Below are 12114 nucleotides of genomic sequence, written 5' to 3'. Positions count from 1 at the left end.
GTATAGACTACGCCCACCAGTGACTTTTTCCCCTTATTATTCCTTATCTCCACCCAAACTGTTTTAACATTCTGATCATTTGAGCCAATATCGTTTCTCACTATTGCAATGATTCTTTATCAACAGAGCTACCCACCTCCTTTTCCTTTCTGTCTGTCCTTCCAGATTGTCAAAACCCCTGAATATTTAGTTCCCAGTCCTGGTCACCTTGCAACCACGTCTCTGTAATGTCTATCAGATCATACCCATTCGTATCTATTTGTGCCGTCAACTCATCTATTTTGTTGCGAATGCTGCATGCATTTAGACAAAGAGCCTTTAAATTTGTTTTTTTTACCCATTTTTTCCTGCTTGTTTCCTCCTTCAAACTCACTTTCTTTATTTTTGCTTTCTAATTCCAGCTTTTCTCCCCTCCCTACTGAATCTATTTTCAGGTCCCCATCCCCCTGCCAAGCTAGTTTAAACCCTCCCCAACAACACTAGTACCCCCCCCCCCCCCCGTCCCTGCCCCCCAGCTCCCAGCTGCAAGGATATTGGTCCCGGCTCTGTTGAGGTGCAACAGGTTAAGTGAATGGGCAAGAACATGGCAGATGGAATATAATGTGGAGAAATGTGAAGTTATCCACTTTGGTGGGAAAAATAGAAAAGCAAAGTATTTTTCAAATGGTGAGAGATTGGGAAATGTTGGTGTTCAGATGGACCTGGGTGTCCTTGTACACGAATCACTGAAAGTTAACATGCAGGTACAGCAAGCAATTAAGAAAACAAGTGGTATGTTGGCCTTTGTTAAACAGGATTTGAGTATAAGAATAAAGACATCCTATTGCAATTATATAGGGCCCTGGTGAGACCACACCCTGGAGTATTGTGTACAGTTTTGGTCTCCTTAACCTAAGGAAGGATATACTTGCCATAGAGGACGTGCAACGAAGGTTCACCAGACTGATTCCTGGGATAGGGGGATTGTTCTATGAGGAGAGATTGAGTAGACTAGGCCTATATTCTCTGGAGTTTAGAAGAATGAGAGGTGATCTCATTGAAACATACAATATTCTTACAGGGCTTGACAGGGTAGATGCAGGGAGGATGTTTCCTCTGGCTGGGGTGTCTAAAACCAGTCTCTGAATAAGGGATCATTTAGGACTGAGATGAGGAGAAACTTCTTCACTCAGAGCGGTGAATCTTTGGAATTCTCTATTCCCAGAGGGCTGTGGAGGTTCAGTCTTTGAGTATATCCAAGACAGAGATCGATAGATTTTTGAACATTATGGGAATCAAGGGATATAGGAAAGTGGAGTTGAGGTAGAAGATCAGCCATGATATTATTGAATGGCGGAGCAGGCTCGATGGGCTGAATGGCCTACTCCTGCTTCTAATTCTTCTTCACAAATCCATATTAACTGTCCTTGATTAATCATAACTTTCTAAATGTTGATTTATACTGTCCCTCAGAATTTTTTGCTATAATTTTCCCAGCACCAAGGTTAGGCTGACTGGCCTGTAACTACTTGGTCTATCCCTTTCACTCTTTTTAAACAATGGCACAACGTTAGCAGTCCTCCAGTCCACTGGCACCACGCCTGTACCCAGAGAGGATTCGAAAATGATGGTCAGAGCCTTTGCAATTTCCTCCCTTACCTCAACAACCTGGGATACATTTCATCCGGGTCTGGTGATTTATCTACTTTCAAAGATGCTAAATCTCTTAGTACTTCCTCTGTGTTTATCCCATCTATTATTTCACACTCCTCCTCCTTAACTACAATATCTGCATCGTCCTTCTCGTCTGTGAAGACAGACACAAAGTATTCATTAAGAACCATACCCATGTCTTCCACTTCTACACAGGTTATCCTTTTGGTCTCTAATAAGCCCTACTCTTTCCTTAGTTATTCTCTTGCTTTTTATGTATTTATAAAACATCATTGGATTTTCCTTGAGTTTACTTACCAATATTTTTTCATGCCCTCTCTTTGCCTTCCTAATTTCCTTTTTAATTTCAGCCCTGCATTTTCTCCACTCAACTAGGCTTTTGGTAGTATTGAGCTGTCAGTATCTGAAAAAAGCTTCCCTTTTTCTTCTTCTCCTATCCTGTATGCTCCTTGACATCCAAGGCCCTCTAGATTTGAAAGTCCCATCCTTTTTCTTTGTGGAAACATATGCTCTGAACCCTTCCTATCTCCTCCTCGACTGCCTCTGACACTGCTTCACCTTCAAGTAGCTGTTTCCAGTCCACTTTTGCTGAATCACATCTTAGCTAGTAAGATTAACCTTTCCCCAATCAAGAACTTTTACACCTGGTTTATCTTTGTCCTTTTCCATAAATATGCTAAATCTAACTGATTTATGATCACAACCACCAAAATGCTCTCCCACTGATACCTATTCCATCTGTCCAGATTCTTGGAATCTAAAACTAAGTCCAGAACTGCCCCCTCTCTTGTTGGGCTTGTTATGTGCTGGCTTAAAAAAAGTTCTCCTGAATGCATTATAAGAATTCTGCACCCTCTATTCCTAATTCTATCCCAGTTAATATTAGGGTAGTTGAAATCCCCTACTATTACTGCCTATTGTTTTTGCACTTCTCAGAAATTTGCGTGCATATTTGCTCATCTATCTCCAACTTGACTGTTTGGGGGGCCTATACATTCCCAGCATTGTGATTGCCCCTTTTTTGTTCTTTAGTTCAATCCATATGGCCTCATTTGATGATCCTTCTAACATCTCTCTCCTCACAGCTGTAACTGTTTTCTTAACCAATATTGCAACCGCCCCCTCCCCCCCTCTCTTTTTATCCCCCTGAAAATCCTGTTCTAGGTGTTCCTGCGTCAGCCCGACAATGGCGGCTGCTGGTTCGGTCGGGCTGCCCCCTCTTGGGCTAGCAGTGGGCCTCGCAACGTTTCCCCCCCCCCCCCCTCCCCCCAGCTTTAGGTGAAGGGGAGGAACATTGCGACACATCAGCACAGCATGTCCATGTCATCGGTGTAGCGATGATGGACACTGCCCCGCTCCTGACGCAAACCCGCCCATACACCACATCCAACAGCGCCCCGAAACTCTGCGAGGCGGTGTCACAGTTAAAGAGACACATTTTCCGGCTCTTCCCTCTGACTCCCTCCGGGCAATAAATTTTCGGATAACTTGAAGTGCCCTCCCCAATTTCCCGCTGAGGGCAACTTTGGCCCCAATCTCCTCTATGTATAACAAAAGCAGATAATGCTGGCAACACTCAAAGTCAGGAAAAGCATCTGTGAGAAAAGCGACAAGTCGCATTTCAGGCATTTGCCCTTCATCAGAACCAGAAAATATTACAGATGAACAGCTTATAAGAAGGAACAGCTTGAGGGAAAGGGAAGATATATACAGAAGAAAAGAAAAAGATATGCTGCAATGTGATTCGGTGGAGAACAGCAGATGCTTAATTGATCGAAATTATAATAGTGTGAGACAAAAGAGAGGCGCGATGAGATAAATTAGAAAACGAAAAGACAAATACAAGGCCCAGAAATGTGGGAATAGTTAAAGCAAATTAGTTACGTTGGAGAGGGGAAAGTTCAAAACCTGCTAAAGCGAAGCAGGAGTCTAGTGGAAGAAAAAGCAAGATGGCACCAGCGGTCCAGACCACCCTGCTGGCAGTGTACCAATGCTCACTCCCCCATGCCTAGAATTGCCTACTGTCAGAGAAAATTGGAACTATGGTTAAGGTCTGAATCATAGAATGGTTACAGCACAGAAAGAGGCCATTCGGCCTGTCGAGCCTGTACCATTTCTCTGCAAGAGCACTTCAACTAGTCCCACTCCCCCACCCTTTCCTGGTAGCCCTGCAATTTTTTTTCCTTCAGGTATTTATCGAATTCCTTTTTGAAGGCCACAATGGAATCTGCCTCCACCAGCCTTTCAGGCAGTGAATTCCAGAACCTAACCACTCGCTGCGTAAAAAGGTTTTTCCTCATGTCGCCTTTGGCTCTTCTGTCAATCATTTTAAATCTGTGTCCTCTGGTTCTTGCCCCTTCCGCCAATGTGAACAGTTTCTCTCTATCTACTCTGTCTAGACCCCTCATGATTTTGAACACCTCTATCAAATCGCCTCTCAACCTTCTCTGCTCTAAGGAGAACAACCCCAGCTTCTCCAGTCTGTCCAGGTAACTGAAGTCCCTCATCCCTGAAACCATTCTTGTAAAACTTTTCTGCACCCTCTCTAAGGACTTCACATCCTTCCTAAAGTGCACAGCCCAGAATTGAACACAATACTTTGGTTGAGGCTCAACCAGTGTTTTATAAAAGCTCATCATAACTTCCTTGCTTTTGTACTGTATGCCTCTATTTATGAAGCTCAGATCCCGTATGCTGTTTTAACCGCTTTCTCAACCTGCCCTGCCACCTTCAACGATTTGTGCACATATAACCCCAGGTCTCTCTGTCTTGCACCCCCTTTAGGATTGTACCCTTTAGTTTATATTGCCTCTCCTCGTTCTTCCTACCAAAATGTATCACTTCGTATTTTTCTGCGTTCAATTTCATCTGCCACATCAATTGGAGTTGACTGGAACATCGGGTCCTTCATTGAAACATCTGTGAACTCATGTGGAAGCAAGCCATCCTCGTTCGAGGGACCGCCTATGAATGGGAATAAATGAATATTCCATGGGCTTCAACTTTGCTGGCAAGCCTATTATATGGTACTTTATCATCGCCTTTTAGAAGTCCATGTTCACCACTTCAACCGCACTGCCCTTATCAACCCTCTCTGTTACATCATCAAAAAACTCGATCCAAGTTAGTTAAACACGATTTGCCTTTAACAAATCTGTGCTGGCTTTCCTTAATTAATCCATACTTGTCCAAGTGACTGTTAATTTTGTCCCAGAGTATCATTTCTAAAAGCTTCCCCACAACTGAGGTAAAACTGACTAGCCTGTAGTTGCTGGGTTTATCCTTGCACCCTTTTTTGAACAAGGGTGTAACATTTGCAATTCTCCAGTCCTCTGGCACCAGCCCCGTATCCAAGGTGGATTGGAAGATATGGCCAGTATCTCTGCAATTTCCACCTTTACTTCCCTCAGCATCCTAGGATGCATCTCATCCGATCCTGGTGACTTATCTACTTTAAGTACAGCCAGCCTTTCTACTACATCCTCCTTATCAATTTTTATCCCATCCAATATCTCAACTACCTCCTCTTTCACTATGACTTTAGTGGCATCTTCCTTGGTAAAGACAGATGCAAAGTACTCATTCAGTACTACTGAGGATGTCATGAATAGCACGTTTAGTGAGTTGGTCACACCGCAAGTAAAGGGTACACAGCCAGATAGGGGGATGAGTGACCAACAGGAAGAGCAGTGGAAGGAAGGAAGATAATGCAGGAGTTCCCTGCGGTCATCCCCCTACAAAACAGATTCACCGCTTTGGGTACTGTTGAGGGGGATGACACATCTATAGAAACTTATAAGATTCTGACAGGACAGGTTAGATGCAGGAAAAATGTTCCCGATGTTGGGGAAGTCCAGAACCAGGGGACATAGTCTAAGGATAAGGGGTAAGCCATTTAGGACTCAGATGAGGAGAAACGTCTTCACTCAGAGAGTTGTTAACCTGTGGAATTCCCTACCACAGAGAGTTGTTGATGCCAGTTCATTGGATATATTCAAGAGGGAGTTAGATATGGCCCTTACGGCTAAAGGGATCAAGGGGTATGGAGAGAAAGCAGGAAAGGGGTACTGAGGTGAATGATCAGCCATGATCTTATTGAATGGTGGTGCAGGCTCGAAGGGCTGAATGATGTAATCCTGCACCTATTTTCTATGTATCTCAGTCATGCCCTCTGTCTCCATGCATAGATCTGCACTGTTGGATGGAGTATAAATCAAGAAATAATGGAGGCTTGTAAAAAAAGGAACAACATGGGTGATTTTAACCTTCATATTGATTGGACAAAGCAAATTGGCCAGGTTAGCCTTGAGGCAGAGTTCATAGAGTGTATCCGAGATAGCATCCTTGAAAAGTACGTTGCGGAACCAACCAGGGAGCAGGCTTTCTTAGATGTGGTACTGTGCAATGAGACAGGATTAATAAACAATCTCCTAAAGGATCCTCTAGGAATGAGTGACCAGAGCATGGTTGAATTTCAAATTCAGTTGGAGGGTGAAAAAGTTGGATCTCAAACCAGTGTCCTAAGCTTAAACAAAGGAGACTACAAAGGTATGAAGGCAGAGTTGGCTAAAGTGGACTGGGAAAATAGATTAAAGTGTGGGACGGTTGATGAGCAGTGGCAAACATTTAAGGAGATATTTCATAACTCTCAACAAAAATATATTCCAATGAGAAGGAAAGACTGCAAGGGAAAAGGAATAACCATCTGTGGCTAACTAAGGAAATAAAGGATGGTGTCAAATTGAAAACAATGGCATACAAAGTTGCCAAAACTAGTGGAAGGCCAGAGGATTGAGAAACTTTTAAAAGCCAGCAAAGAACGACTTAAAAAAATAATAAAGAGCAGAAAGATAGATTATGAAAATAAACCTGCAAAAAATATAAAAACAGATAGTAAAAGTTTCTGCAGGTACATAAAAAGGAAAAGAGTGGCAAAAGTAAATGTTGGTCCCTTAGAGGCTGAGACTGGAGACTTAATAATGGGGAACAGGGAAATGGCAGAATCTTTGAACAAATATTTGATATCGGTCTTCACAGCAGAAAACACTAAACACATCCCAATGGTGGATAATCAAGCGGCAATAGGGAGGGAGGAACTTAATACAATCACTATCACTAAAGAAGTAGAACTTGGTAAAATAATGGTACTAAAGGTGTTCAAGTCCCCTGGACCTAATGGCTTGCATCCTAGGATCTTAAAAGAAGTGGCTGCAGAGATAGTGGATGCATTGGTTGTAATCTACCCAAATTCTGGAGAGGTCCCATTGGATTGCAAATATAACTTCCCTATTTAAAAAAGGAGGCAGACAGAAAGCAGGAAACTATAGACCTAACCTATATAACTTAACATCTATCGTTGGGAAAATGCTGGGGTTCATTATTAAGGTAGTAGTAGCAAGACATTTGGAAAAGCATGATTCAATCAAGCAGAGTCAACGTGGTTTTATGGAAGGGAAATCATATTTGACAAATTTGCTGGAGTTCTTTGAGAATGTAACAAGCAGGGTGGATAAAGGGGAACCAGTGGATGTGTATTTTGATTTCCAGAAGGCATTCGATAAGGTGTCACATAAAAGGTTACTGCACAAGATAAAAGTTCACGGGGTTGGGAGTAATATATTAGCATGGATAGGGGATTAGCCAACTAACAGAAAACAGAGAGTCGGGATAAATGGTTCATTCTCAGGTTGGCAATTAGTAACTAGTGGTGTGCCGCAGTCTCCTCGACGGGGTCCTCCCACCTGAACATCTCCTCGACGGGGTCCTCCCACCCGAACACCACCTCGGCGGGGTCCTCCCACCCGAACACCACCTCGGCGGGGTCCGCCCGCCTGAACACCACCTCGGCGGGGTCCGCCCGCCTGAACACCACCTCGGCGGGGTCCACTCGCCCGAACACCACCTCGGCGGGGTCCGCCCGCCTGAACACCACCTCGGCGGGGCACGGACCCTCTGCCCTCGGCGGGGCTCCGGCCGCCTCGAACACATCCTCGGTGGGGCCCCGACCCCCTCTCCTTGGCGGGCCCCCGTCACCCCTTTCTGACATTTTGAAATCAGGAAATAACCAAACCTGGGCTGGAGTGATTCTGGATTTGTGACGTCAGAAAAACGATTGAAAGCCCGGAATCTGGAACAGCCTCGGTCCTGAGGATTCTGGATTCTCGGTGCTGCACCTATATTATTCCAATCTATTTTAGGATAGTTGAAGTCCCCCATTGTCACGATATAATTCTTGCACGTCATTGTAATTTCCCTGCAAATTTGCTCCTCTGTATCCTTCCCACTAGTTAATGGCCTATAGAATACACCTAGTCATGTAATGGCACCTTTATTGTTTCTCATTTGTTGTTGAAGTCAATATTAAGGCCAGACAATTGCAAAATGTTTCGTGGAACTATGAGGTTCGGTTCCTCGAGCTTGTGTTGAGCTTCACTCGAACAGTGTAGAAGTTCAAGGACTGAGTGTCCAGAGTGGGAGTAGACGGATAATTAAAGTGGCAAGCGATGGGGAGCTTGCGGATGAAATGAAGGTGTTCAGAAAAATGAGCACCTTTTGCTCTCCCTCTTGTAGAAGAGGATGCATTGTGAGCAGTGAATACAGTACATTGTTTGGAAGAAATACAAATAAATAATTGGCGTACTTGGAAGGAATGTTTGGGCCCTGGATACTGATCTGGGAGGAGGTGAATGGGCAGATTTTGCACCTCCTGCACTTGGTATGGGAAGGTTCCAGGGGAAGAAGAACAACTGTTCGGGGTGATGGAAGAGTGGACTAGCGGGTCATGGAGAACCCTTTGCAATGCTGGAAGGGGAAGGCGGGGAACTGTGTTTGGTGGTGGGATCTTGGCGATGGCAGATCCAAGGGGGATCCTATAACAATTTTGGGAAGGGGATAGAGAGTGAGGGCTGAAGTATGGGAAATTGGACAGACTGGGTCACGGGCTCTGTTTATCGCAGTGAAAAGGAATCCTTGATTGAGGTTATTTAAGATGAGTACAAGTTCAGTGAGGAGGAGGGTAGTGGTCTTTGCAGACTAGTTGGGCCGTTGATCCAGGAAGACACGTTGGGCATGCAAGGAATGGAGGTGTGGAGGGATTGTACACCCATAGTTGAATAGAAGATGGGTAGGGCCAGAAAACTGTAATTGGTTAAAATGGCAGAGTGCGTCAGAAGGGTTGTCAATATAGGCGAGTTGAGACTGGACAAAGGGAGAAAAACTTAGGGTTGAATTAGAGGAAATAGGTTCCATGAGCAGGCTGAAACTATGGGGCTGAAATTTACCGCTGCCCGAAACAGATCGCACCTACTGCTTTTGATGTTTTCACCGCCGCGGTGGATGAGGTGACCTCTTGCGCAAAATTCAGCTCTGTCATTTTTTTTTCGAGCGGACCGGAAGTCGGTCATAATGGGGGTGGTAGGGCGGCGGTGAGCTCTCGAGAGGGGTGGCGGGGTGGAACGTCTCTCCTCTTCACTGAAAGGGGAGAGCTGCTGCAAGCTCTGCGATTATTTTAGTTACGTCCACTGGGCCACCAGGGAGGATTTTGGCTGGGCCAGTGACCTGGTACCCAAGAGTGGGTGCCAGGCTACCTGTTGGCGGCCCGGCTGAGAACCCGGGGGCATAATTGTCGGGCCAACCTGGCAATCGGCAACAAAAAAAAATATGGCGGCCGCGGCAGTGCACCCTCCCCTCAAATGGCTGCCACAGAGCCATGTCGCACACACTGCAAACACAGTGCACCAACAGAAAAAACTGTCGGGGGCATCGCTCGGCGGCCCGAAGATTTTTTTCCCCTGAATTTAGATTGAGGTGTGGGAGATCGGCGGTGCGCGCTTTGATAACGCACTTAAGAGGGGTCGGCAGCAGTGGGGCGAGGTGGGGACTGCCGGAAAAAGCACCTAGGAGAATTTCGTGAGCAGCGGCCATTCGATTCTGCCACGTGGCCGCTGCTTTCCGGTGGTAAGAGGCATTTTTGGGAGGCTAAATGTCGGCCCCTATAGGTCTACTGGGATAGTCCTGTTTGTGGATCTTGGGGAAGAGGTAGAAGCAGGCTGTGCAGAGTTCCAGCATTCTGTTGAGCTCATGTTGGAGTTTGTGACTGGTTATGGTTTATAGCAAGAAATTAGACAAAATTATTCATAATCTTATTGGTTTATTGAAAATCTGATCATTGTCTCGTGCAAATGTATTTGAGTAACAACTAACTTTATTTTGTGCATCTATCTTTTTAGAATGTTGGAGAAGGAAACAAAGTGCTTTACAGTCTTTATGGAATAGTTGAACACTGTGGCTCTATGCGTGGAGGGCACTACACAGCATATGTGCACGTCAGAGCAGCCAACAAAAAATTGTCTGAGCATATTCCCGGAAACAAGAATATTCCAGGTAACGCAGACAGAATAATGGCCCGGCTGTGTTAGGTACATGCACTCCGCTTGGCATGATTTTCTTGTATTCACTGCACCTAGATGATCCATTAGCTTCTGGTGTCGGAACAGAATGCCCTGATTTGAACATGTTCCTCATTTACTATTTTGGTTCTTACTTTTGAGAACCACTACATTGAACTGTATCCTGTTGTTTAAAAAAATCAGTGTGATTGTTCTTATATTCTGTCATAGGAATGCAGTGTGGTTTCTAGTCTGTGTTTAACAGATTTATTAATGATTATCTTTGCTTTTCAGGTTTCAGAGATGTTGGAGCACCACCAGGGCAGTGGGTTTATGTCAGTGATACCCATGTACAGACAGTTCCTGAAGCTAGAGTTCTCAATGCTCAGGCCTATCTATTGTTCTATGAACAACTTTTATAAAAGTATTGCTTGGGAAATATACTGTAACACAGCAGGCTGACAACACTTTGTAACTACCCATGTGGCTTCTGCAAACCTTTCGTGCTACCTTTCATTTATTAGAATAAGTTACAGGGACATCATGATCGAAATTTGTTGCAACCAGCAGTGAAATGAAATGCAAAAAAAGTATGAATGTATGTAAAAGCAGTGGAAAAATTAACGTTACTTACAAATGATGCCTTTAATACTGTGGGGGGTTTTTTCCCGGATGTATATTCCGACTTATTGAAATGCAGGCATTTTCATTATGGTAATTTTCATTCAACAAATGTTTTTCAACTTCCAAAAATGCTGCTTTGATTGTATTTGCAAAGACAATGACCATGCACATTCAAAAATGAGGAAGACTACTTTCTAAATATTAGAGTAGAAACTATTGTATTCTCATGTTTCATGAGTCATGATATTTACTGTCAAAGACAAATAAGAGCACAGGGTATATCAGCTGAAATAGTAAGTAATTATGAGTTATTATCTGACAGATTTATTTATATATTTTTTAAAATGGATAGAATTTGGTTCATTGGAAGCCCATCTCACTTCATGCTATGTTCACTTTGCATTGTATTATAAAATCATTATGTCACAAATTTTGGTTCGTAAGAGGTAGAGGTGCCCAAGAATAAATGGAAAATGAGGAATTTTGTGCATTTGAAATGCTATACGTATGTTAATTCACACAAAATAATACCAGAAAGGCACACTGATGCTTAATGCACTGAGGGTCTCTTTCAGTAACCATACATTTCCTTATTGATTTAACTTGCACAGTTTCACCATGCCATTTAATTTATGTATTTTGTTCCTAATCTTTGTTTATGTCCACTATGATGAACACATTTCATGTTCTAGGATATTTTAATAAATAATTATCTCCAAACATGTTTACTTTTGAATTATTAAACAGCATAACCAATAAATTCTAATTTTTCAACTGAAAGTTACATTTTAAAGAAAACACTTGCAATATTACATTTACAAGCACATTGGTCACTTTTTAAATTTAATACACTGAAAAATAGATAGAATTGCAGAATACCATCTGGAAAACACTGCTAAAATTCCTGGAAACCCAAATAATAAAAAATAAATTTGACTTATTCAGTCACCATAAATCTGATTTATATGGAACAACAGTCCCTTTTGTATGCTATAAGCAAGGCTGCTGTTTTCCCAACTTCACTGAAAATGGACAACTTCATGGAATTCAACCACCAAAACAACTAAATGCCCTGAATCCTGAAAAACAGAATCTGACTTACTCAGTTACCATGAAACATCAGCCTTAACTATAATCCCGATTTATCATTGATAACATTATATTTCACATTATTTTACTTATTCAGGAGTTTAAACCATTGCAATGTAAAATTCAAATAAAAACAGAAAAGGCTTCATTAGACGAAGGGTCATAAACCTGAAACATTAACCCAACCTTCCTCTCTCCACAGATGCTGCTTGATCTGAGTATTTCCTGCATTTTCTGTTTTTATTTTAGATTTACAGCATCTGCAATATTTTGCTATATAAATTAAAGTTTTTGCTGTGTGCTGTACAAAATGCTTGTGGCATTTGCTATGGTGACAAATATTCTGTCCAGGACTTTGAGA

The 12114-nt window shown here is 43.0% G+C and overlaps 1 protein-coding gene across 4 annotated transcripts in view; it reads left to right on the top strand.

Moving 5' to 3' along the window:
* usp45 (ubiquitin specific peptidase 45) overlaps positions 1–11370 on the top strand; it is a 106987-nt gene extending 95617 nt beyond the window's left edge. For all 4 annotated transcript variants that reach the window (XM_070885414.1, XM_070885417.1, XM_070885418.1 and 1 more), the window contains 2 exons: positions 9882–10035; positions 10335–11370. In XM_070885414.1, the coding sequence (XP_070741515.1) occupies positions 9882–10035; positions 10335–10462 (282 nt within the window). In that variant the 3' untranslated portion in view covers positions 10463–11370. The remainder of the gene's footprint in view (positions 1–9881; positions 10036–10334) is intronic.
* Positions 11371–12114: the final 744 nt, after the last annotated feature.

Source organism: Pristiophorus japonicus, chromosome 7 (genome assembly GCF_044704955.1).
Source record: "Pristiophorus japonicus isolate sPriJap1 chromosome 7, sPriJap1.hap1, whole genome shotgun sequence".
NCBI lineage: Eukaryota > Metazoa > Chordata > Chondrichthyes > Pristiophoridae > Pristiophorus > Pristiophorus japonicus.
Note: the sequence above shows the minus strand (reverse complement) of the source record. Positions and strands in the feature narration are given on the sequence as shown.